Genomic DNA, 22,638 nt, shown 5'->3' on the forward strand with positions numbered 1-22,638 from the left:
AAACAAAAAACAAAAAGCCCAAAACCATGCTACAGGAATATAAGAACAGTTTCATCAGAATTACATGTCATGTCATGCTGTAGGGATATAAAAATGTTGATAATCAGAGATCTTAACAGTAGCAACAAAAAGAAAAAACGTGATGTAAAACAGATGCCAAAATATATACAAAAAAGGAACAATCAATTTCTAAGTATTTATCCCACATTTCCCCCTAATATCTTGTAACAACTAAAACTACATATACAAAATGTGAGTCTCATAATAGACTACTTGGAAAAATAGTATTTTTCCCAAAGAAATATATTCACTAGGTAACAACAACAAAAAAAAACATACTCATACTGAGGCAAAAAAAAAAAACATGCCTCATACTGAGGCAGCAAAACTCCCACACATTAGATTATGCAAATACCAATTCCAGATAGAGAAATAATCAGTTTATGCACAACGCTACAGATACTCATTTAAAATTCCCACAGACTAAAAACCTACTTTTATGGTGTTCAAGTGTTTCAATATTAAGCATGCTTCAAATATAATACTATCTTTGCCATACATGAAATAACCATAATATATTTGTAAGTGTCCATGAATATAATTCACTCAATGACACTGATGTACAAACTGAGGTTTTTAAGAAAAGAGAAAGATGTCTGGGTATAAAGACAGTAGTTCTGCCCCTTCCATTGCTAATCAGATGTCCAGCTAAATACATCAACTAGGCAACATTTTCATCACTCAATGAGAAATTTCAAAAATAGTTATCTAAAACTATAGCTTGCAAAAATTAGACCCATGTTCAAATGCTGTATTTTCATTAAAGCCCAAATCATTAAGAGAACATTAAAGGTACAACAATGCTTTGGAAATCATTTTTTAAAAAATTATTACCTAACCCCCTTTTGAAATATCTAGTATTTTGTCTCTGAAGAGCAAGGAGGGGACTACAAGTTGTTTCAGAAGAGAAGTCTACTTATTTCTGAAAAATTGCTCCAAAATTGTTCTGCAACTCCATTTGATTGATAAATAAAAGTGAAATTCAAGTCAGTCACTTACTTCACTTTTCTCTTCCTTTATCTGCCCCCTTGTGGAAGTGCAGAGAAAGAGTCAAAAGACACAAAACGAACAGTTAAAATGAAGTAAGCCTGGCTTTTTTTTTGAAGGGAGAAAAAAAAAAATCAGCCCATGAGTACAAAGAGGTTTTTTTTTTTTTTTTTTAATTTGACAGACAGAGATCACAAGTAGGCAGAGAGGCAGGCAGAGAGAGAGAGAGAAGGGATGCAGGCTCCCCGCTAAGCAGAGAGCCCAATGCAGGGGCTTGATCCCAGGACCCGGGGATCAAGAACTGAGCCGAAGGCAGAGGCTTTGGACCTGAGTCACCCAGGCGCCCCATAAGAGTTTTCAATGGTTGATAGTTTTTTAAATGATTCCACTTTCTCACTAGGCGCGTATTTTGATCTTATGTTGTTAACACTGTCTTCTGCATTCAGAATATATCAATTGAAAACTAGTATTTTTACATGTTGTCTAAAATGAAGGCTTATTTTTTAGAGAAATATCTGTGGATGGAATCATAGGATGTCTAGGATTTGCTTTACAATAATCTGAGGATGGAAGAGTATAGCTTAAAACAAGAACTTAGAGCTAACAAAGCTGGGTATTTTATTTTTGCACATCTTTGAAATTTTCCACAATAAAAAAGTTTTGGGGCATTAAAAAATAAGGCTTGAGCATATGAAATAAAGTACCCAAGAGTGAGGCAAAAAATTCTTTGTATTTCATAAAAATATTCCACTTATTTTTTTTCCAGCTCTGTTTTCCTCAAATTTCAACACCCCATTTATATTTATTACTTACGCTCAGTACTGTGTTGAGCAGATGCATAAAGAAAAACATGACAATCTCATTCCAATTTTTTAGGGGAGTCTGCAGTATCACATTAAAATGGTAACAAACTGTTATTTTGTTGGCCATCTAGATCTAACAAAATATATGTGTATAATTTTACTAAATATCTTCAACCAGAAAAATAAGACAATTTATTAGTACTTCATATGCTTAGAAAAGGTATCGATTTATTTATTTATTTATTGGGTATCAATTTATTTTTAAATTAGGTGGGATATGAGACAGATTCACATACTGTAGTAAAATGGTTCATCTCAAAACAAACCATCTATCAATTTTCTTGTTAATATAGCCATCCAGGCAGTGAGCATGCACAAGCTGTTCTCTCTCAGAATAAGACAGACAAATACTTCAAAGGCTGGTACCTGTAAGAGAAAGCTAAAATCTAAAACCTCCAAGAACCCTACACAATTCAAGCAAAGAGGAAGAATATTGGAAGAATACAGTCAAAAGTAAAAGGAGTAATACTAGTCTTGGAAAAATGCAAAATCTCATTTCAAGGGAAGGCGATGAATCTCCTGCATCCGAACTAAGCCTGCTAGTCATACTCAACAAGGGGTTGCCAACATTCTTCATTGAGTGGACAGTGATAACGGCAAAGATTAATAAGTATTACAAATGGAAACAAAATCTAAACCAATATACTTGTTTTTCTTTTCTACCCTTTTTGTATTTCGAAAAAGTGTATGCTCCTTAAATTCTTGTGGATATCAAGGCTTTGTATTAAGAGAAAATGGAAACACCTAATTTTAGGAGAGGGCTTTTTTCCAGATAGGAAATGAATTAATTGCAATTGCTCACCTAAACCTCACATTCAAAATAACTCTCAAATCTTTAATTTTTCTTAAATTACTGTATTTATTTACTTGACACACAGAGAGCGAGAGACAAAGAGCAAGTACAAGCAGGGGGAACAGCAGGCAGGTAAGCAGGCAGCTCCCTGTTGAGCAGGGAGCCCGTTGTGGGGCTCGACCCAGGACTCTGCGATCATGACTGGAGCAGAAGGCAGCCACTTAACCAAACGAGCTACCCAGGCGCCCAAAATCTTTCATTTTTTAAAATTCTGGTTTCACAAACCATAAGTGACGCTTAATCTCACAAAACAAACTGAGGGTTGCTGGGGGTGAGGGTGGGTCGGGGTGGTCAGGATGGGGAGTGGGGTTATGGACACTGGAGAGGGAATGTACTATGGTGAGTGCTGTGAAATGTGTAAAACTGGCGATACAGACCTGTACCCCTGGGGATAAAAATACATTATATGTTTATAAAAAATAATAACAATAAATAAAAAAAATTTAAATTAAAAAAAAATTCTGGTTTCAGCTTCCCTGATCCTGGTCTGTTTTTAAATATACTTCCCCTAGTGCCAGTATGCACAGCCAAATTTCCTCTAAAACCTGACATGCATATTTTTAAAATGTTAATTCCTTACATTTTGCTAACACCACATGGAGATCTGTGAGTTCTGTATCTGACATCTATCAGAAAATATTTTCCCCCAATTATTTTCTTTTTTTAAATGATTTTATTTATTTATTTATTTACTTACGTACTTACTTGATAGGGAGAGAGAGAGAACACAAGCAGGGGGAGCAGCAGAGGATGTGGGAGCAGACTCCCCACTAAGAAGGGAGCCCAACGCAGGGCTTGATCCCAGGACCCCAGGAACGTGACCTGAGCTGAAGGAAGATGCTTGACTAAGCCACACAGGCACCCTGATCCTGTAATTATCTTAAAATTCACGTCAGTTTTTTGTTTTCCACTCTGAACCTAGAAAGGACTTTTATCTCTGACATGTTTGCCTTCTACTAGAAAGCTCATTTATAACACACTTCGCTCAGAGATTACCTTAATTGTTCTTTGAAGAATTAATCTGTAACACTGCAAACTTAACTACCCTCTCCTTATAAAGCAGCCCAGCACAACCACTACCATCATTTTTGCACAGTAAAAGCACACACATACTCTTGTTGGTATAGTAAGATACAACCATGTAACTTAATTATAAATAATATCTCTACTGAAAGAACATGTAACTACTCCAAAAGCATTTTAACAAAAACTTCACATTAAAGGAGACAAAAGGAACAGTATAATGAATGAGACAAATTTGTAAGAACAAAGTTATTCTGACAAGAAATACATGTTTTAGTTAGCAGACTATGCTGTGAAACTGCTAAAGTGGTTGCCTTTCTAAGAGGCTATGGCTGGTGTGGGGGCCCCTGGGAGGCTCAGTCAGTTAATAAGTGTCTGCCTTCAGCTCAGGTCATAGTTCCAGAGTCCTGGGATACAGCCCCACACTGGGCTCCCTGCTCAGCAGGGAGTCTGCTTCTCTCAATCTCCTCTGCTCTTGTTCTCTCTCTCTTCTCTCTCTCTCAAATAAATAAATAATAAATAACCAAACAAACAAATAAAATCTTCAAAAAAGAGAGGAAAAGCTTATGAGGGTTCTTCTGTATTACCTGAAATACTGTTACTATGAATGTACAAGTATTACTTTTCAATTTAAAAAAAAAAAAAAAAACAGTGAGAAGCATATCACAATGTGAATAGAACAGTCATATATAGATCTGGATCATATCCATACATTCAAAATGTAAAAAATTAGGGCAATTCAATTTTTGATTTGGTATTGCCAATTGACTATTTCTGTATGTTTGTATAAGATACCCCAAAATATCATTTCTCTCCCAGATAATTCAATGTGTAGATTACTTTAAAAACAAATCAAAAAGACCACCTCTAAAATTCAAAAATCAAGCATTACTTTTTTTTTTTTTTTTAAGATTTTATTTATTTGAGAGAAAGAGGAGGAAGAGCAGAGGAGAAAGAAGATGGGCACGTTGACTCCGTGATGAGCAGAGCCTGATGCAAGGTTTGCTCCCACGACCATGAGATCATGACCTGAGCTGAAACCAAGAGTTAGACACTTAACTGCCTGGGCCACCTAGGTGCTCCAAGCACTTCTATTCTTAAGACATTTGAAAAATGATTTAAAGTTTTGATTTAGGTGGGAGAGATGGGTGGCTGGGTGATGGGACATTGGGGAGGATATGTGCTACGGTGAGCGCTGTTAACTGTGTAAGACTGACGAATCACAGACCTGTACCCCAAAACAAATATATGTTAATTAAAAAATTTTTTAAGTGGAAAAAAAAGTTTTCATTTATACTACTACATTAACATGCCATATCTACACATTATACTGCTTTGTCTTTTTATCCAAATGTATTACCAATGAAAGAGGAGTCTAACAATGAAGTGATTACTTACTAATTAATCATTTATTATACATATTATACACCTATCAGGTTTTAGGAGACCTACAAGTTATAACTGGTTGATACTAGTTAAATAGCTAGCATTTACCAAAAGCTGAATCACATTTTAAATCAAGAATTTTCCTGGCCTCTGGGTTTTTTGTTTTTGTTTTTTTTAAGATTTTACTTATTTGACAGACAGAGATCACAAGTAGCCAGAGAGGCAGGCAAAGAGAGAGAGGGGGAAAGCAGGCTCCCTGCTGAGCAGAGAGCCCAATGCAGGGCTTGATCCCAGGACCCTGGGATCATGATCTGAGCCAAAGGCAGAGGCTTTAACCCACTGAGCCACCCAGACACCCCTTGGCCTCTGGGTTTAAACATTTATCTATAATAAATATTGCACTCAAGGAATTTATATTTTGTATCAGAAAATTCATTTCTACCCAAATGAACAAAAATTCAGTAAAACAGTCATCCAGAGCTTTGTCTTTTAATAATCCTGTCTTTTTAAAAATGTCATCCCCATCTAATCTTACTTTACCTTCCCATATTTTCACCAAATTCAAAAAACACAAGTTGCAGTACAATATTTCTGTCACTGTATCAAATATAAGCCCACTCCCTTCTTAGCAAGGGTTCCAGCAAGGGTTCCAATTCTTTGATGCAAAAACCCAAGCAGTCCTCTAAGTTCAACACTATCTTAATCCTCTGGAAAATCAGCCACAACTAGACATAAATTCAACTGTACCTCAGAACAGTGAATAATTAACTCTATTCTCTACTGTCTGTTTCACAATGATCCTATCTAGCTCTAAAATTCTCTGCTTAGGAAAGCTCAGCAACATTTAATAACTTTATATAAAAGTACCACCTGCCCTATTTTATAACTGCATGATCAGAGAGAAACACACTAGGACAGAATTGAATGCACCCTGCTATTGATTGTCACTGGATAAATCCTACTAAGTCTTCTGTCCTGAACAAGTCTTAAGGTCTCAAACAGCAAGCAGTATTATCAGTAAGCACATATATCTTAATAAAGGGGAGAAAAGTCATCCTCAGAAATACACTGGTCCTTACAAATGCAAATGAGTTCTTGTTCACCTTTAGTAAGGGTATCATTTTGTGGTAATAACTGACAGTAAAAAAACATTGAGTTACACAGTAACTACAAATCATCCTCAAACAAACACAGAGAGTATGAAAATTACCATAGCTTATACTTATAAATACTTTATGGTATGGGAAGATAATATAGCAACATGAACATTTCACAAAAGTAATAAAAAGTTAAATTTCTCCATCTTCCCATATTCTTAAGCTACTTCATTAGCACAACGAAGTTTCAGAGGCAAAGGGAAAGCCAAGTTTTTCTTCTTAAACATTTAATCTCTGTCACTATGAATTTTTCTAACAATAAAAACTGTTATTTCTCTTTCTGGCACACCACAGAACCAATAAGCCCAGTCTCACAGATAGCATTTAGTCCAAGTAACCAAAAGTCTTCTGAAATAAAGGAGAACTGACCTCACCTGAATGTTTTCCCAAGCCTTGCCTGCAAATAGTAACAGTGGGTTTACTGGAAATCCTAATTTAGGTGAAGGCTTCTATATCCCATTACTATTTTATGATCCAGTTACCTTTCCCCAAGAAACGGAGTTGAATTTTTTTACTAAAACCAAATCAGATCCACAAAAATAGAGTAACAATAAAATGCACTGTAATCAAACAAAAAAGAAGTACTATTAAAGTCAACACACCAAACATACCTGCCAAACATTCTTATTACAAAATGATACTGTCATTTTTGATAAGTATTGCCAAAACCCTTAAGCATTTATGGACACCAGGTGAACTCCCAGCTAAATAATCTTAGCAGCATCAACAAACATCCAAGAAATAAAATAGTATTTTGGAATCAAATCATCTTACCTCACTAATTAAATAATACATATTTGTTAAGCATCTATTACTATATGCTAGACTGTGCAAGGTGCTAAAACAATATAGTGAACAAACATATGACCTATGCTTTCATGAGCTTCCAAATGAGGGGTAAGTATATTTATTCAAATGAGCTACAAATGAAAATTTACAAATGAGAAGTGAGCAAAGTGGGAGAAAATCACATATAACATACATATGAGAAAGCATAGCAAAAGAAACCTGATCTAGGGTACCCATCTCAGGCACAATCAGGTGGTGATTAGGCAAAGGGGAGAAGGTGTCCAGGCAGAGAAAGTCCATGTGAAGAGTGCCAATGCAGAAGGAAACAGCTTGTGAGAGCAGCTCTAACAAAATAGCACAGGAAAGTTTTGAGGAAGAGGCAGAGATCAGACCATGCAGGTTCACAGAGGCTTTAAGATTTTTATTTATTTGACAGAAAGAGATCACAAGCAGGCAGAGAGATGGGCAGAGAGAGAGGGGAAGCAGGCTCCCCACTGAGCAGAGAGCCCAAGACCCTGAGATGACGCCCTGAGCCGAAGGCAGAGGCTTAACCTATTGAGCGACCAAGGCATCCCACAGAGGCCATTTTTAAACTGGGATGATGATATGACCAGAGAATCATGGAACCAGGGACACTTTCTTTAGACAGCAGTGATCTGAAGCAGAATGAAAGCAGGTAATTTTCATGTCAGTCTCCTTCAACAAGGTGAGACTGGGGCACATTCAGTAAGTAAAAAGCTCATTGGGCCAAGGAGTGATTCTAACATCTACCAAATCCCAGGAGCTGTCTATATATGTTGTTCCACCTAGGTCTGAGGTGGAGGATACTTGGATGAATTACTTTCTACACATATAAAACCTACATATAATAAGTCCTTAATAAAGATAATGGTTTACAAATGACATCCCATATACAAAAAATTTTAATCCACTAAAAATACTATTTGTGTCAGTAAATTCAGTAACATTAAATGGTAAATTCAGCAACATTACATGGTATAAGATTAACATTAAAAATGGGGGCGCCTGGGTGGCTCAGTGGGTTAAGCCGCTGCCTTCGGCTCGGGTCATGATCTCGGAGTCCTGGGATCGAGTCCCGCATCGGGCTCTCTGCTCAGCGGGGAGCCTGCTTCCTCCTCTCTCTCTGCCTGCCTCTCTGCCTACTTGTGATCTCTCTGTCAAATAAATAAATAAATAAATCTTTAAAAAAAAAAAAATGTATTTCCAGGGAACCTGGATGGTTAAGCAACTTTGGCTCAGGTCATGATCCCAGTGTCCTGGGATCAAGTCCCACACTGACCCTCCCCCCTCATTATTTCTCTCTCTCATTTTCTCTCTCAAATTAAAAAATCTTTTAAAAAATCTATTTCTATACACTAGCAATGAATATGAAAATAATTTTAAAATCAACTCCATCTACAACTATATTAAAAAGAATAAAACATCAGGAACAAATTTAACAAGAGAATTCCAAACCTCCTACTCTGAAAACTATAAAACATTGTGAGAAGAAATTAAAGATCTAAATAAATGGAAGGATATCCCATGTTCATGGATCAGGAAATTTAACACTATTAAACATGGCAATACTCCCCAAACTAATCTACAGATTCAACACAGTATCTATCAAAATCCCAGCTGCCTTTTCTGCAGAAATTGATAAGCTAATTCTGTTTTTCATATGGAAACACAAGGGACACAGAGAAGACAAAATAATCTTCAAAAAAAAAAAAAAAAAAAAAGAACAAAGCTGAAGGACACTTCCTGATTTCAAAGCTTACTACAAAGCTACAAAAATAATCAAGACAGTCTGGCACTGGCAAAGGAACAGACATAGAAACCAATGGAACAGAATTGAGAAGTCACATTTTAACTTTACACAGAATGGGAGGTAGTGGAGATAAGACAATTCAACTGGAAAATATCTCTTTCAACAAATGGTCTAGGAACATGTTATTGTTCCTGTGAAGATATTCAACATGTAAAAAATGAAGCTGGCTCTCCACCTTATACTATATACAAAAACTAACTTAAAATGATGATAGACCTAATATATGACCAACCTAACCATATGGGCTGAAAAAACCATAAAACTCAGAAAAAATATAAAACTAAATCTTCGTGGCCTTAAGAACAAGAACAAAGTGACAGTACTGACACTAACTTACTATGATACCACAATAATCCAGACAGGGTGGTAATGGAGAGAAAAATGGACAAATCAGATCAAAGAAACAAAATAAAAGAGACCAGAAACAGACCTACATAAATGTAATCCAATAATCTTTGATTAAGGAGCAAAGGTAATACAACAGAGTAAAGACAGTCTTTCCAAAAATAGTGCCTGAACAATCCAATGAAAAAAAAAAAAAAAAAAACAAAAAAAACCTAGACAGACTTTATATCCCTAACAACAATTAACTCAAAATAACCAGACTTAAACGTAAAACAAAAAACTAAAATTGCTAGAATACAGAAGAACATCTAGATGTTCTAGATGTTCCAGATGACAGATTCAACAATGATTTTTTTAGATGTAATACCAAAGCCATGACCTATGATGGAACAAACCGATAAGCTGAATTTCATTAAAATTAAAAACTTCTGCTCTGTGAAGGACAATATTAAAAAAATAAGACAAGCACCAGTAAAATGTATTTGCAAAAGATATTTCTGGTAAAAGACTATTATCCAAAATATACAAAGAACTCTTAAAGTTCCACAATAAGAAAACAAACAACCCAGTTAAAAAATGGGCCAAAGAACTTAACAGATACCTCACCAAAGATACACAGACGGCAGTAAGCACATGAAAAGATGCTCTACATCATTATGTCAACAGGGAAATGCAAATTAAAACAATAAGATACCTCTACACACCTACTAAATCAGCCAAAATCTGAACACTGACACCACTACCAAATGCTAATAAGAATGTGGAGCTGAAAGAACATGCATTCACTGCCAGTGGCGATGCACAATGCAGCCATTTTGAAGGTCAGTTTGGCAGTTTCTTAAAAAACTAAACCTACTCTTACCATGTGATCTAGCAATTATACTCCTGGGTATTTACCTAAAGCAGTTGAATATTTGTGTCAACACAAAAACCTGCACACAGCTGTATAATCATAACTGCTAGAACTTAGAAGCAGCAAGATGTCCTTTGGTAGGTGAATGGGTAAGTAAACCATCATCCAGACAACATAATATTATTCAGTAATAAAGAAATAAGCTATCAAGCAATGAAGAGACATGGAATCTTCAATGCACATTACTAAGTGAAAGTCAATCTGAAAAGGTCACATATTATACAATTCCAATTACATGACATTTTGGAAAAGGAGAAACTACTGAGATGGTAAGACAATCAGTGGCTGACAAGGGTTCAGGGAGAGGTAGGGATGAACAGCTGGAACAAAAAAGATTGGTGGATACACGTTATTACTCATTAGTCAAAATTCACAGAACACCAAGAGTGAACTCTAATGTAAACCATGGACTTTGAGAGATAATGATGACAAGCACAACTCTGAAGGGGATATTGATAATGGGAGACTATGCATGTGCGGGGAAAGGGAGGATACAGGAAATTTCTGTACCTTCTGCTCAATAGTCCTATGAATCTAAAATTGCTCTAAAAAAGTCAGTTTTAGAGGCACCTGGGTGGCTCAGTGGGTTAAAGCCTCTGCCTTCGGCTCAGGTCAGGATCCCAGAGTCCTGGGATCGAGCCCCACATTGCGCTCTCTGCTCAGCAGGGATCCTGCTTCCTCCTCTCTCTCTGCCTGCCTCTGCCTACTTGTCATTTCTGTCTGTCAAATAAATAAATAAAATCTTAAAAAAAAAAAAAAAGTCATGCAAAACAATCTTATAAATATATCAGAAGCACAAAAAAACAAAAGAAAAAAATTTAAAATTTCTATGTTTCATAGGCCATTATCAGTAAAGTAAAAAGACAACTCAGATAATGGCAGAAAATATTTGAAAATCATTTATCTGACAAGGGATTTGTTTTATATATTTATAATATATACATGACTCTTACAACCCAAAAATTTTAAAAAGACAACTCAATTTAAAAACCAACAAGGGAGGGGTGCCTGGGTAGCTAAGTCAGTTCAGCCTCTGTCCTCGACTCAGGTCATGATCTCAGGGTCCTGGGATCAAGCCCTATGTCCAGCTTCTTGCTCAGTGGGAGTCTGCTTCTCCTTCTGCCCTTCTCCCCCACCCCTTTTGTGCTCTTTCATGCACTCTCTCACATAAATATTTTTTTAAAAAATTAAAATAATAAACAATAAATAAAAATGGACAAGGGACCTCAACAGTCATTTCTCTAAAGATACAAAAATGGTCAGTAACCACATAAAATGATGCTCAACAGCATTTACCATTAGGGTAAGGCAAATCTAAGTCACAATGAGATACCACTTTGTATGAAACAGGATGGTTTATAAACAAGAAGAAAAACCAGGTAAGTGTTGGTGAGAGTGCAAACAAAATGGGAGACTTGTACATCACAATGTTAATTGAAAATACTGCAGGTACTGTGGAAAACAGTCTGACAGTTCTCAAAATGTTAAATATATAGTTACCATACTGACCCAGAAATCCATTCCTACAGATACACTCTAGAAAAATGGGAACACAAATCCCAAGTAAGGAAAAACTTGTACAAAGATGTTCACAGCAGCATTATTCTATACTGAAAATTGGTTTTAAAAAATGGAAAGAACTGATGTACCCGGGTGGCTAAGTTGGTTAAGCATCTACCTTCGGCTTGGGTCATGATCCTGGGGTCCTGCCATCAAGCCCCTGCATCAGGCTCCCAGCTCAGCAGGGAATCTGTTTCTCCTGCCCTTCCCTCCTGCTCATGCTCTCTCTCTCTCATGATCTCTATCAAATGAAAAAAATGAAATCTTAAATAAATAAATAAATGGAAAGAACTCAAATGACCATCAACTGATCAGATAAACTGAGAAATAAAACATGGTATTATCCACACAGTGGAATATTACTTGGCAAAAAAAAAAGGGGGGGGAATGGAATGTCAATACATGCTACATGAATAAACCTCAAGAACATACTACATAAAAGTGACCAAAACAACAACAACAACAAAAAGACAACCCACAAAAACAAACAAACAAACAAAAAAACACATACTGCATGATTCCAAAACATCCAGGGGTACCTGGGTAGCTCAGTGAGTTAAATAAAGCCTCTGCCTTTGGCTTAGGTCATGATCCCAGAGTTCTGCGATCGAGCCCCACATTGGGCTCTCTGCTCAGCAGAGAGCCTGCTTCCGTCTCTCTCTCTGCCTGCCTCTCTGCCTACTTGTGATCTCTGTCAAATAAATAAATAAAATCCTTTTTAAAAATTTCAGAATACAAAAATCTATACAGATAGAAAATGGGTTAGTAGTTGCCATTGAAATGCAGTGGAGGTAGGAATGTTAAAAGGTATGGGGTTTCTTTTGGGATGATAAATATTCCTTAAAATCAATGGTGGTAATGGTTGTACAGCTCTTGAGTAAACTTTAAGCAAAAAATTTAATTCTACATTTTAAATGTGTGACTTGTGGGGCACCCAGGTGGCTCAGTCAGTTAAGTATCGGACTCTTGATCTTGGCTCAGGTCATGATCTTAGGGTTGTGAGACTGAGCCTGCATCAGGCTCCATGCTAAGCATGGAGGCTTCCTGAAATCTTCTCTCCCTACCCTCTCTCTTTCTTAATAAATAAATAAATAAATAAATATATGGCTTGTATGGTTTGTGAATTATATTGCACTGCCTTTAAAAATATCATAGTATTTCTTAATTCAACGTTTAAACTATGTCAACATGTATCTGTTGTTTATCAATGTCAAACATAAATTTTTCAACATGAATCCTCAATTAAGAATACAGCCGTTTTAATGAAAAGATATAATGCATCAAGCAGACATTTTAGATGACTTAAAATGTTAAGTAAAATCAAAGTCTTCCATATAGGATGATTCCCCACTTCCTCCTTCTTTGAGAAGGAAACCTGATGTATAATGAGGAATATTTACTACCCTAAGTGGATTAAAAAATAGAAAACCAAATATTAAAAATTCAAAAGATATAGCAAGTGAAGTTTACCCCAATTAGATGACATTCTCATTACTTTCATGGAGTTCAATGCTACACATTTAGGTGTGGATATATGTTTTGGTGATTAGGTCAGAGAACTTTCAGGCTATCAAGCCCTCTTTTGTATTCTATTCCAGTATGTTGGTTGCTTACCCATCCTACTATAGGGCTAGGCTAGTCAACCAACATTGATGTGAAGAGAGAGAAAAGGTGTCATTCCCTCTTTCATGAAACTTAAAAATCCAACTTGAGCTAAGGTGTCGGGCCACAATGTTAATATCACTGTCTGATCTATCACAAGAACTGTCTAGGGTGGGCAGCTGTATAATCTTTATATATAAAGCTCATGCTACCAGCCTACTGTCAGTAGAACAATGATTTTGCACTAATGGTAACACATTTGCACACTTTTCCCCAGTCCAAATAATGACCAAAATCTGCTAAAGACAACCGACCAGGGTAGGAAGTACAGTTCTACCCATGACAAAAGCAAAGTTGCTTTAACCAAGAAAAAGATTAAATCCACATAGTCTTAATGCTGTCTGATATGAACAAAAGAATCCTGCCATCAAAATTAAAATGTATAGAATGGCCTTCAAGAATTCACATTAGATATTAATAAACCAAAACTCTCCACATAATTATAATTTGAGTATTCACTATTCACTTAAAACTAATACATGGGGAAAACAAGTACTTTAGTGGGCAACTCTTTTACCATCTTCCCAACAACATCATTTTGCAAACAATATAATCTTAAACTCCATGCTTCAGAGTACATCCCAGACTACCTTGTAAGTAGTGGCATCCATTAAGAATTTATTGGGGTGCCTGGGTGGCTCAGCCGTTAAGCGTCTGCCTTCAGCTCAGCATCCTGGGATCAAGCCCCACATATGGGGCTCCCTGCTCAGCAGGAAGCCCGCTTCTCCCTCTCACACTCCCCTTGCTTGGGCTCCCTCTCTCTCTCTCTGTCAAATAAATAAATAAAATTAAAAAAAAAAAAAAAAAAGAAGTTATTGAACTGATAACCCAGCTAGTTCATGGAATTTAGAACTCAATGGATATATTTCTTTATAAATACATAATTTTAAAGGAAATTTTCTAGTGAGAAATACAGCATTTAAAATAATTAAGTAAGGTCTGTCCAACAGACACCTACATAAATGATGTAACTTACTGAGCTAAAGAGGCACCAAAGGACACTGCTCTTGGCATGTAAGATTCAACTTTCAAGTTGCCTATGGCCTGAAATTACTAAGCAATTAAGATAAATTAAGTTTAAAAATGCAGACGCCTTGGGGCGCCTGCGTGGCTCAGTGGGTTAAGCCTCAGCCTTCGGCTCAGGCCATGATCTCAGGGCCCTGAGATCGAGCCCCGTATTGGGCTCTCTGCTTGGCGGGGAGCCTGCTTCCCCCTCTTTCTCTCTGCCTGCCTCTCTGCCTACTTGTGATTTCTGTCAAATAAATAAAATATTTTTTTAAAAATGCAGAAGTTAAGGTTCCTCTTGGCAGACTTTTTTCTAATGCTCATTCCATTACTCCTTTGCTCCTGCATAGCTTTAAACTATAAAAAGGAGTGAGTGAAAAATCTGTGGGGTTAGAAAGAGAAAATAAAACTGCACAGCCTTGCTCTGACAGTAGCAAACAACTTAGTGGCCCAGACCTTCCCTTGTTTGCTCTCTAATCACGTGTAGGCTGACATCAGAAAAGCAGTTGCTTTCTGAGAAAGTTAACTTTCTCCTATAGCCAAAAGCTCTACTGGCTATCATGGTTCTAAGTAACTATAGTTATGTATAATGGGGTAATAACAGGATGTCACAGGCAAGAAGACAGACATAAGAACTACCAAGTTTATAAGTTCAACTACTAATATTTTTCAAAATATTATAGTATAGGTTAACATGTAATTCAGGAGACTCAATTATCACCCAGGACTGAGGGACAATTCTCAACATAACCTTCCCTTCCAACAGCCTGAAGTCAGAAATTCTTCTTGCTGATTCTCCTAGATACGTTCCTTGTAAAACAGAAATACCGCTGGAAGGATAATACATAAACTACTTCATACGCTGATTAATGACTTTACAGACTGACCTTTTTTTTTTTTTTAAGAGTTTATTTCTTTATTTATTTGGCAGACAAAGATCACAAGTAGGCTAAGTGGCAAGGCAAAGAGTGAGAGGGAAGCAGGCTCCTTGCTGAGCAGAGAGCCCGATTCAGGGACCCTGAGATCATGACCTAAGCCGAAGGCAGAGGCTTTAACCCACTGAGCCACCCAGGTGTGCCAGAATTTCTTTTAAAGTGAAAATATCAGGTATAAACAGAGAATAGTTTGAGGAAAAAACAAAACAAACAAACAAACAAACAAAAAAGGACCGAAGAAGAAACTTGACAATGGCTTATACATTTTTTCAGACACACACACACACACACACACTTAAAAATTTCATCATATACTGATTTCTACCACTTTTACTCCTCTACTTTTGAGCAAACCTGGACAAAGCTGATCAAACCAGCATTTAATGGCTAAGAATCTTGGATCATGATGGTAGGCATGCCATATATCCTCCACCTTATTATTTTCCTCACTACCTCAGTTGCAGGTTGGGCTATCTAAACATTCCTATCATTGGCCTCACTAGCACTACGATGTTGTATTTTCTTGCTTCAATTCTTATTTCTTCCCCTTGGGTAATAAACAGGTTCATCTCTCCAAAGCATCAAGTACAACTGTCTTAAACATTCAACTGTCTCAAACCTTTAACTGTCTCAAACTGTCACTCAATTTCTCACAGTTCACGGTCCAAGAAATACCTACACTTTCTTTTTTTTTAAATTTATTTGAAAGACAGAGATCACAAGTAGGTAGAGAGGCAGTCAGAGAGTGGAGGGGGGAAGCAGGCTCCCCAATGAGCAGGGAGCCCAATGTGGGACTCGATCCCAGGACCCTCAGACCATGACCTAAGCTGAAGGCAGAGGCTTTAACCCACTAAGCCACCCAGACACCCAATACCTACACTTTCTACCTCAATTACCAATCACTAGTCAATCACCAAAACGGCTTTTGGGCAATACCCCACCCACCTGGTACTCAAATAAACAGATCTCCACATGACTATCTGTGCCCTGACACCCAATCTACATCTTCCTTATCAGTAACAGAGCATGTCTACAACCTTTATTTTTTGAAACACTGATCTAACTTTGCTTCCCAGACTCCCTTGCCTAGCTATTCCCTCTGTTTGTCTGAACTGTCCTGCTCAATCTCTTTTGCTTCTTCCTGTTTTTTACTATTGCTGTGGTACCCAAAATTTCTACCATCAATCTACTCTGCTTCTCTTTCAATCATTCTCATTCCCTTTAAGGGTCCCATAAAAGGAGTATCTCTCAAGACTTTATCATTAATCTCCCTCTATAACATTCTACGACAGTAGGCAGTCAACCTGTATGGCAAGATTTCTACCCTTGGCATGACTGGTATTTCTAAAGCCTTGAGACTTAATTTACATACTACATAATTTACTCATTAATGGTACAATTCAGTGGTTTTTAGTATATTCAGAGTTATGCAACCATCACCATGATATAATTTTAGAACATTCTCATCATCTAGAAAGAAGCCCCATCCACTTAAGCCATCACTTCCTGTTTCCTTCCAACCGTCCCAGCTCTAGATAACCACTAATCTTCGTTTCCATAGGTCTGCCTACTCTGGAATTGCACATGTGGTTTTTTGTGAATGATTTCCTTCATTTAAGATGTATGTTGTTTCCAAGCTGTATCCATGCTGCTGCATTTATCAGTTATCGGCATTCCTTTTTTGTTGTTAAATAATAGTCTATAATGTGGGTAAACCACATATATCCATTCATCAGTTGATGGCTACTTGGGTCATTTCTACTTTTTGCCCATGATAAATAATACTGCTAAGTACATTCACATAAATGTTTTTGTAGGGATCACTACTGATCACATTTTGAGCACAATAACTGCTTCCTGTGGGAGCCATCCTGTGCACTGCAGATGTCTAGCAGTAACCCTGGCCTCTACCCACCAGCTGCCAGTAACACTCTCCTAGAAGTGATAACCAAATACATCTCCAGGCATTGCCGAATGTCCCAACTGTGCAAAATCACCCCAACTAAGAGCCACTGCTGTAGAGTTATGATTTCTTCAGTGAAACTCTATGTACGTACATTAATCTTGACCTAAGATCATTGCAAAATAAATTACTGTATACTCTTAAATATGAATAAATATCTAAATATTCAATTAGTGTATTCTTTTCATTAATACCTCTCTGAATATCCTAGCTCCACTGCTGAGTTAGCCTCAACTGGCTTTCAAGATAACATTTTTATAGTCAAAATTTACGTACTTCTCTGTAAGAAATTTCCAAAAGCTTCAGCAGCCGACTATACAAAATTTCCTTCCAGGCAATCTAATACATATTTTGGTCTACAATCATTTCCTTTTTCAACAAATATCTATGTAAATACAAATTTAGAGGTTAAGCATGCATATTTAACCTTACAGATTGATATGAATAATTTCTCCTATCAATCCTTTTGGCATTCCAAGTTAAAAATTCATGTTAGGGCAATTAAGTTACATATTAATAGATATAGTCATCATTCACCACCATGACATATCTCAGGTACTTCCTACTCCCCCAGACTCTTCTATCTTTCTAATCAATGGTCAGTTATCTGTTGGGATACCTGGATATCCACACGCAAAAGAATAAGCCTGATCACTTTCTCATATCATACATAAAACTTAATTCAAAATGGATCAAAGTCTTCAATATGAAGGGTCTGTATGTAATTCAATATGAAGAGTCTGTATGTAAGAAGCCAGTCGTAGAAGAAGACACAGGCATAAATCTTCATGACCTTGGACTGGGCTATGAGATATGACAATAAAATAAAAAATAAATAAACTGGACATCATCAAAATTCAAAACTTGTGTTTCAAAGGATATCGTCCTCTGAGAAATGGAGGACATATTTGAACATCATGTATCTGTCAAGGGACCTGTATCCAGAATATATAAAGAACTATTACAATTCAAATTTAAACATACAAATAAGCCAATTAAAAAACAGACAAGGACTTCAATAGGCATTTTTTCCAAAGTAGATACACAAATGGCCCACAATCACATAAAAAGATGTTTAATACATTAACCATCAGGGTAAGGCAAATCAAAATCACAATGAAATACCACTTCATATAAAATAGGATAGCTATAAACAGACAAATAACAAGTGTTGACCAGGATGTGGAGAAATTGGAAACCTCATATAATGTCGGTGGGAATGTGAAATTGTACAGCCACTTTAGCAAACAGCTTGGCAACTCCTCAAAAGATTAAACAGAGGGGCGCCTTGGTGGCTCAGTGGGTTAAGCCTCTGCCTTCAGCTCAGGTCATGATTTTAGGGTCCTGGGATCGAGCCACACATCGGGCTTTCTGCTCAACGGGGAGCCTGCTTCCCCCTTCTCTTTCTGCCTGCCTCTCTGCCTACTTGTGATCTGTTTGTCAAATAAATAAATAAAATCTTAAAAAAAAAAAAAAGATTAAACACAGAGTTTCCATATGATCCAGCAATTCTATCCCCCAGGTATCCCAGAGAAATGAAAATATAAGTCCAAACATGAATGTTCATAGCAGCAGCATTATTCATAATAACCAAAAAGCTGAAACAACCCAACTATGAATCAACTGATCCGTGATTACATAGAAATGTGGTATATTCTTACAATAGAAAATTATGCTTATGTAGAAACAGAAAGAAATAGAAAGAAAAATAAAGGGACAAAATGTTCTCAACTGGTGAATATTGGTATTAGGACACATGCCAATTCTTTGAATTACTCTTACAGTATCTCTGTATGTTTAGAATTACATCAAAATAAAAGGACGCAAAAGAGAAAAGCACATTACAAAAAATTATGAATAGAGACTGATATTGGCAATTTAACATAGCCTCATTTAACATGATACCATTCTAAATGATAGAATATATTTGATACATAATACACACTTTACAAGGTCTACTAGCTATTCTTCTACCTTAAAAGATAAATCATTTTTTAAAAAGCCAACCATTTTATATTAACTAAGTTAAATTTCATCTGTAGATCCTCTTCAAGGTACAAAGCTAAATAATTATCCAGTTCCCTTCCCAATGATTAAATCGATTACCAAGGAATAGCCAAGATTAGAAATTATATTAGAATTGGGTTCCTTGAAACTGATCCCTAATTAGCACTAAAAGTATAGCTTAGTTTAACTCCATTGCCATGCTCTTTTTCCTACATTTAAAGCTAATCCACTTACAGGAAGGGATACTGGACTAGAGTTCAAGTGGCCAACAAATGGCTACTATGCAAACATCTCTGATCAGATATGAATTTATCTGTATGCCATGAAGTAGAATATCTGAAGGTCAAGATCAAGACCTACTTTTCTTTAAACAAGGAATTATTTCCTTTGGGAACACTGTAGTTGTGCTTATTATTTTCAGATGACAGGTTTTCCAAAGCTTTATCTAAATACTTTATGAAAATATTTTATGTGTGTATCTTTAGACAAACTTTGTTTCCAAACTCCCACAGCACTGTTTCCCTTTACAAAATAGTCACTCTTCAGCCAACTACTTTTTCCCCTAAAACAGAGATTTTAAAATTGGCTCCAATATATGCAGTGTAACTTTTGTTGATTTTCCCTACATATATAATTAATGTTTTGATAGCTCCATATGGCCTGCTACTTTTTAAATCTGTCTCAAAGTTTTTCAACATCTTTCTTTTTACTAACAAAAACTGGAGCAAAAATTATATTGCAACACTCATAGGGGAAATTTTTTAAAAAGTAAACCTAAGAAAATATGTGCCTTTTTAACAACCAAAAAGAATGTACTGAAGATATAAAATTAATAATGAGTAGAAAAATGATTAGAGAACACGGATAAAAGCAGAAAGTGATTAACATCCCTGTAAGCTCTGCCCCACAGAGCAGTAGTTGACCATGTCTGCCTTGAGGAAAGAAAACTGGAGAACTCAAGGTCTGAGTCAGAGACTCAATACCCTATATATTTTAGTTAGTTTTCTACACAACTGTATTAACTTGAAAATAGAAGATAATGTTGTACCTAACCCCACTTAGCCCCTTTAAAATCCCACAATATTACCAGCCAAAAACAGTAGGTAATTTCTAGTATATGAATGTAGCAACTGTTGGCTCTGTTGGAATAAAGATGAGTCTCATCTTAAATTTCTGGTATGGGTGAATATGTATTTCCTATATGCTTGTCATTTTGTCTTTTTCTCCTTAATAGATTCCCTAACCCCCTATACTCAGGCCCCCAAGAAAAGACTTATTAAAGACATGTAGAAGTTAAATTAAATTTCTTATATATTAGGTCAAGAAAAAGGAACATAACACAGACAGCTGATGAGCGTCTTCATTTAAGTAAACTATTAAAGCTGAATAAATACTAGCTAACTCCTGAGTGTTTTAAGTGTATTGCTACATTCAATTCACTCAACAATTCCATATCCCCATTTAATATCTGGAAAAACCAAGTCTCAGTGATGTTAAATAATTCGCTTAAATTTGCTGAACCTAGATTTGTCTGATTCAATTATGATAAAGATGAAGAGACACCAGCTATTACTGCTTTCAATCTATCAATAGGCAGCAAATGTTCTAGAAAGCAAATCATAAACCTTAAACTCAGAAATACAAATTTTTCAACTTCAGTAACTGATTTTTTAAAAAGCACACACGTACATACAACATAACCCATTTAAACTTATTTTGTGTTATTCATAACTATCTAGAAATAAAAGTTTAATATTTTTACATTAAAAAAGGTCTTCACAGAATAAACATACCACTACCTTAATATTTACATCTGCAACCAAAAAGATCAAATTAGAGAATGCCAAATTAGACTTAAGGAAAGTCAGCCAAAAAAATCCAATGTAATCACATGTTAGATGGAGGAAATGATTCAGTTTCTTGACAAAAATTTGCTTCCCACCTTCTTCCTTTTCCTTCCTAAGGAACACTGCTATTCCTTAGTTAGCAATAACACCCTTATCCACTAAATGCTTCCATTTATTTGACTCTCTTCTACAAAGTTATAAATGAAATTTTAAAACCTCTAAGTAGTCCACTGCACTGTGTACTGGAAAATGAAAAAAAAAATTAATTCCATTTCTAAAAAAGCTCATTTCTTTTCAACAACATGCTTTATAAATCTACAGAGATGAAGTCTTTTAGCCAAAATTAAGTCATCTATGAAAATTACCACAAATAAACTCTTCAGTTGTTAAAAGGATATAATTTGGAGGAAGAAAGTTCCAGCTCAAGACTTGATTGGCGAGTGCAAGGTAACGTTGAAATACCGAAGACATCTGAGCATTGAGGTTTTCCCGCCTGCTGAACTCCTGAAGAACTTCAACCGTTAACATGAAGATCTGACGAAGGTCTTCTTCCTATAATAAATAAATCACATGTATTTTTCAATCAAAAGCTTATTCAAAATGTATACCATTTAAGAACCATAAAGTGAGATAAACAAAAACCTTAAAATTTTCAAGGAAAAACATTACCTCTTTAAGAACATTTTCCATTTTCAGGCCTGCTCATAATTTATATCACAAGTATGCTTTCAAGTAACACCCGTTTGAATGCATCTACTATAATATAAATGCTACTCCATAAAGAAGCTCAGTCTTTGACAACTACTAGAGAGCTGGATGGGTCAGTTGTTTAGTGCAGAGCCCTCGGATTTAAGCCAATGCCTTCACATAACTTTACTTCAGAGCCAAACAATACATATGAGACAAAGAGCCCACACCATCTGCAATAACATTTTAAATACATGGCCCTCATTGGCATTCTGCCAGGCCTATTTTAAGGCCAGCAAAATCCTACCAATTGAATTAGTTACGTCTAAATGCAATAAGAACAAAATAAGTAATCTAAGGATCTTTGGAGTGGTATTTCCTTTTTTTTTAAAGACTAGAATTAAACAAGAAATCTAAAATTGTCAACTATGTTTGCCAAATCTTTATCCTATCTTATCTTTATCCTTTATTAAATGCTATGAAATCATAACACAAATCTTCAAGTACAGGCCACCATTCAATTAGATAAAATAAATGTTCTCACTCCATTAGGAACAGATGGTAAAATGTTAACAATCTAATAAAACATAAAAATACCAGTACCTGAAAAACTCTTTTGCAGTTACCATGGAATTCCATACTGAGTCCAATGTTGCTAGTTTTACTTGAACTTGAGAATTCACTCAATAGTGCAGTTAGAATAGAACAAGCCAGAGTTTGCTGTAATTATTTGGTAAGAAACAAACCGTAAGGCATGATTTTTTT

The 22,638-nt window shown here is 36.0% G+C and overlaps 1 protein-coding gene across 1 annotated transcript in view; it reads right to left on the minus strand.

Annotated features, from left to right (window-relative positions):
- Positions 1–22,638, minus strand: part of XPO4 (exportin 4) — a 122,950-nt gene that overhangs the window by 51,262 nt on the left and 49,050 nt on the right. Inside the window, exons 5-6 of the mRNA XM_059378342.1 lie at positions 22,477–22,593; positions 21,585–21,738 (exon numbers count right to left, since the gene is read on the minus strand). Coding sequence (XP_059234325.1) covers positions 21,585–21,738; positions 22,477–22,593 — 271 coding nt within the window. The remainder of the gene's footprint in view (positions 1–21,584; positions 21,739–22,476; positions 22,594–22,638) is intronic.

This window comes from Mustela nigripes, chromosome 15 (genome assembly GCF_022355385.1).
Source record: "Mustela nigripes isolate SB6536 chromosome 15, MUSNIG.SB6536, whole genome shotgun sequence".
In the NCBI taxonomy this organism is placed as follows: Eukaryota; Metazoa; Chordata; class Mammalia; order Carnivora; family Mustelidae; genus Mustela; species Mustela nigripes.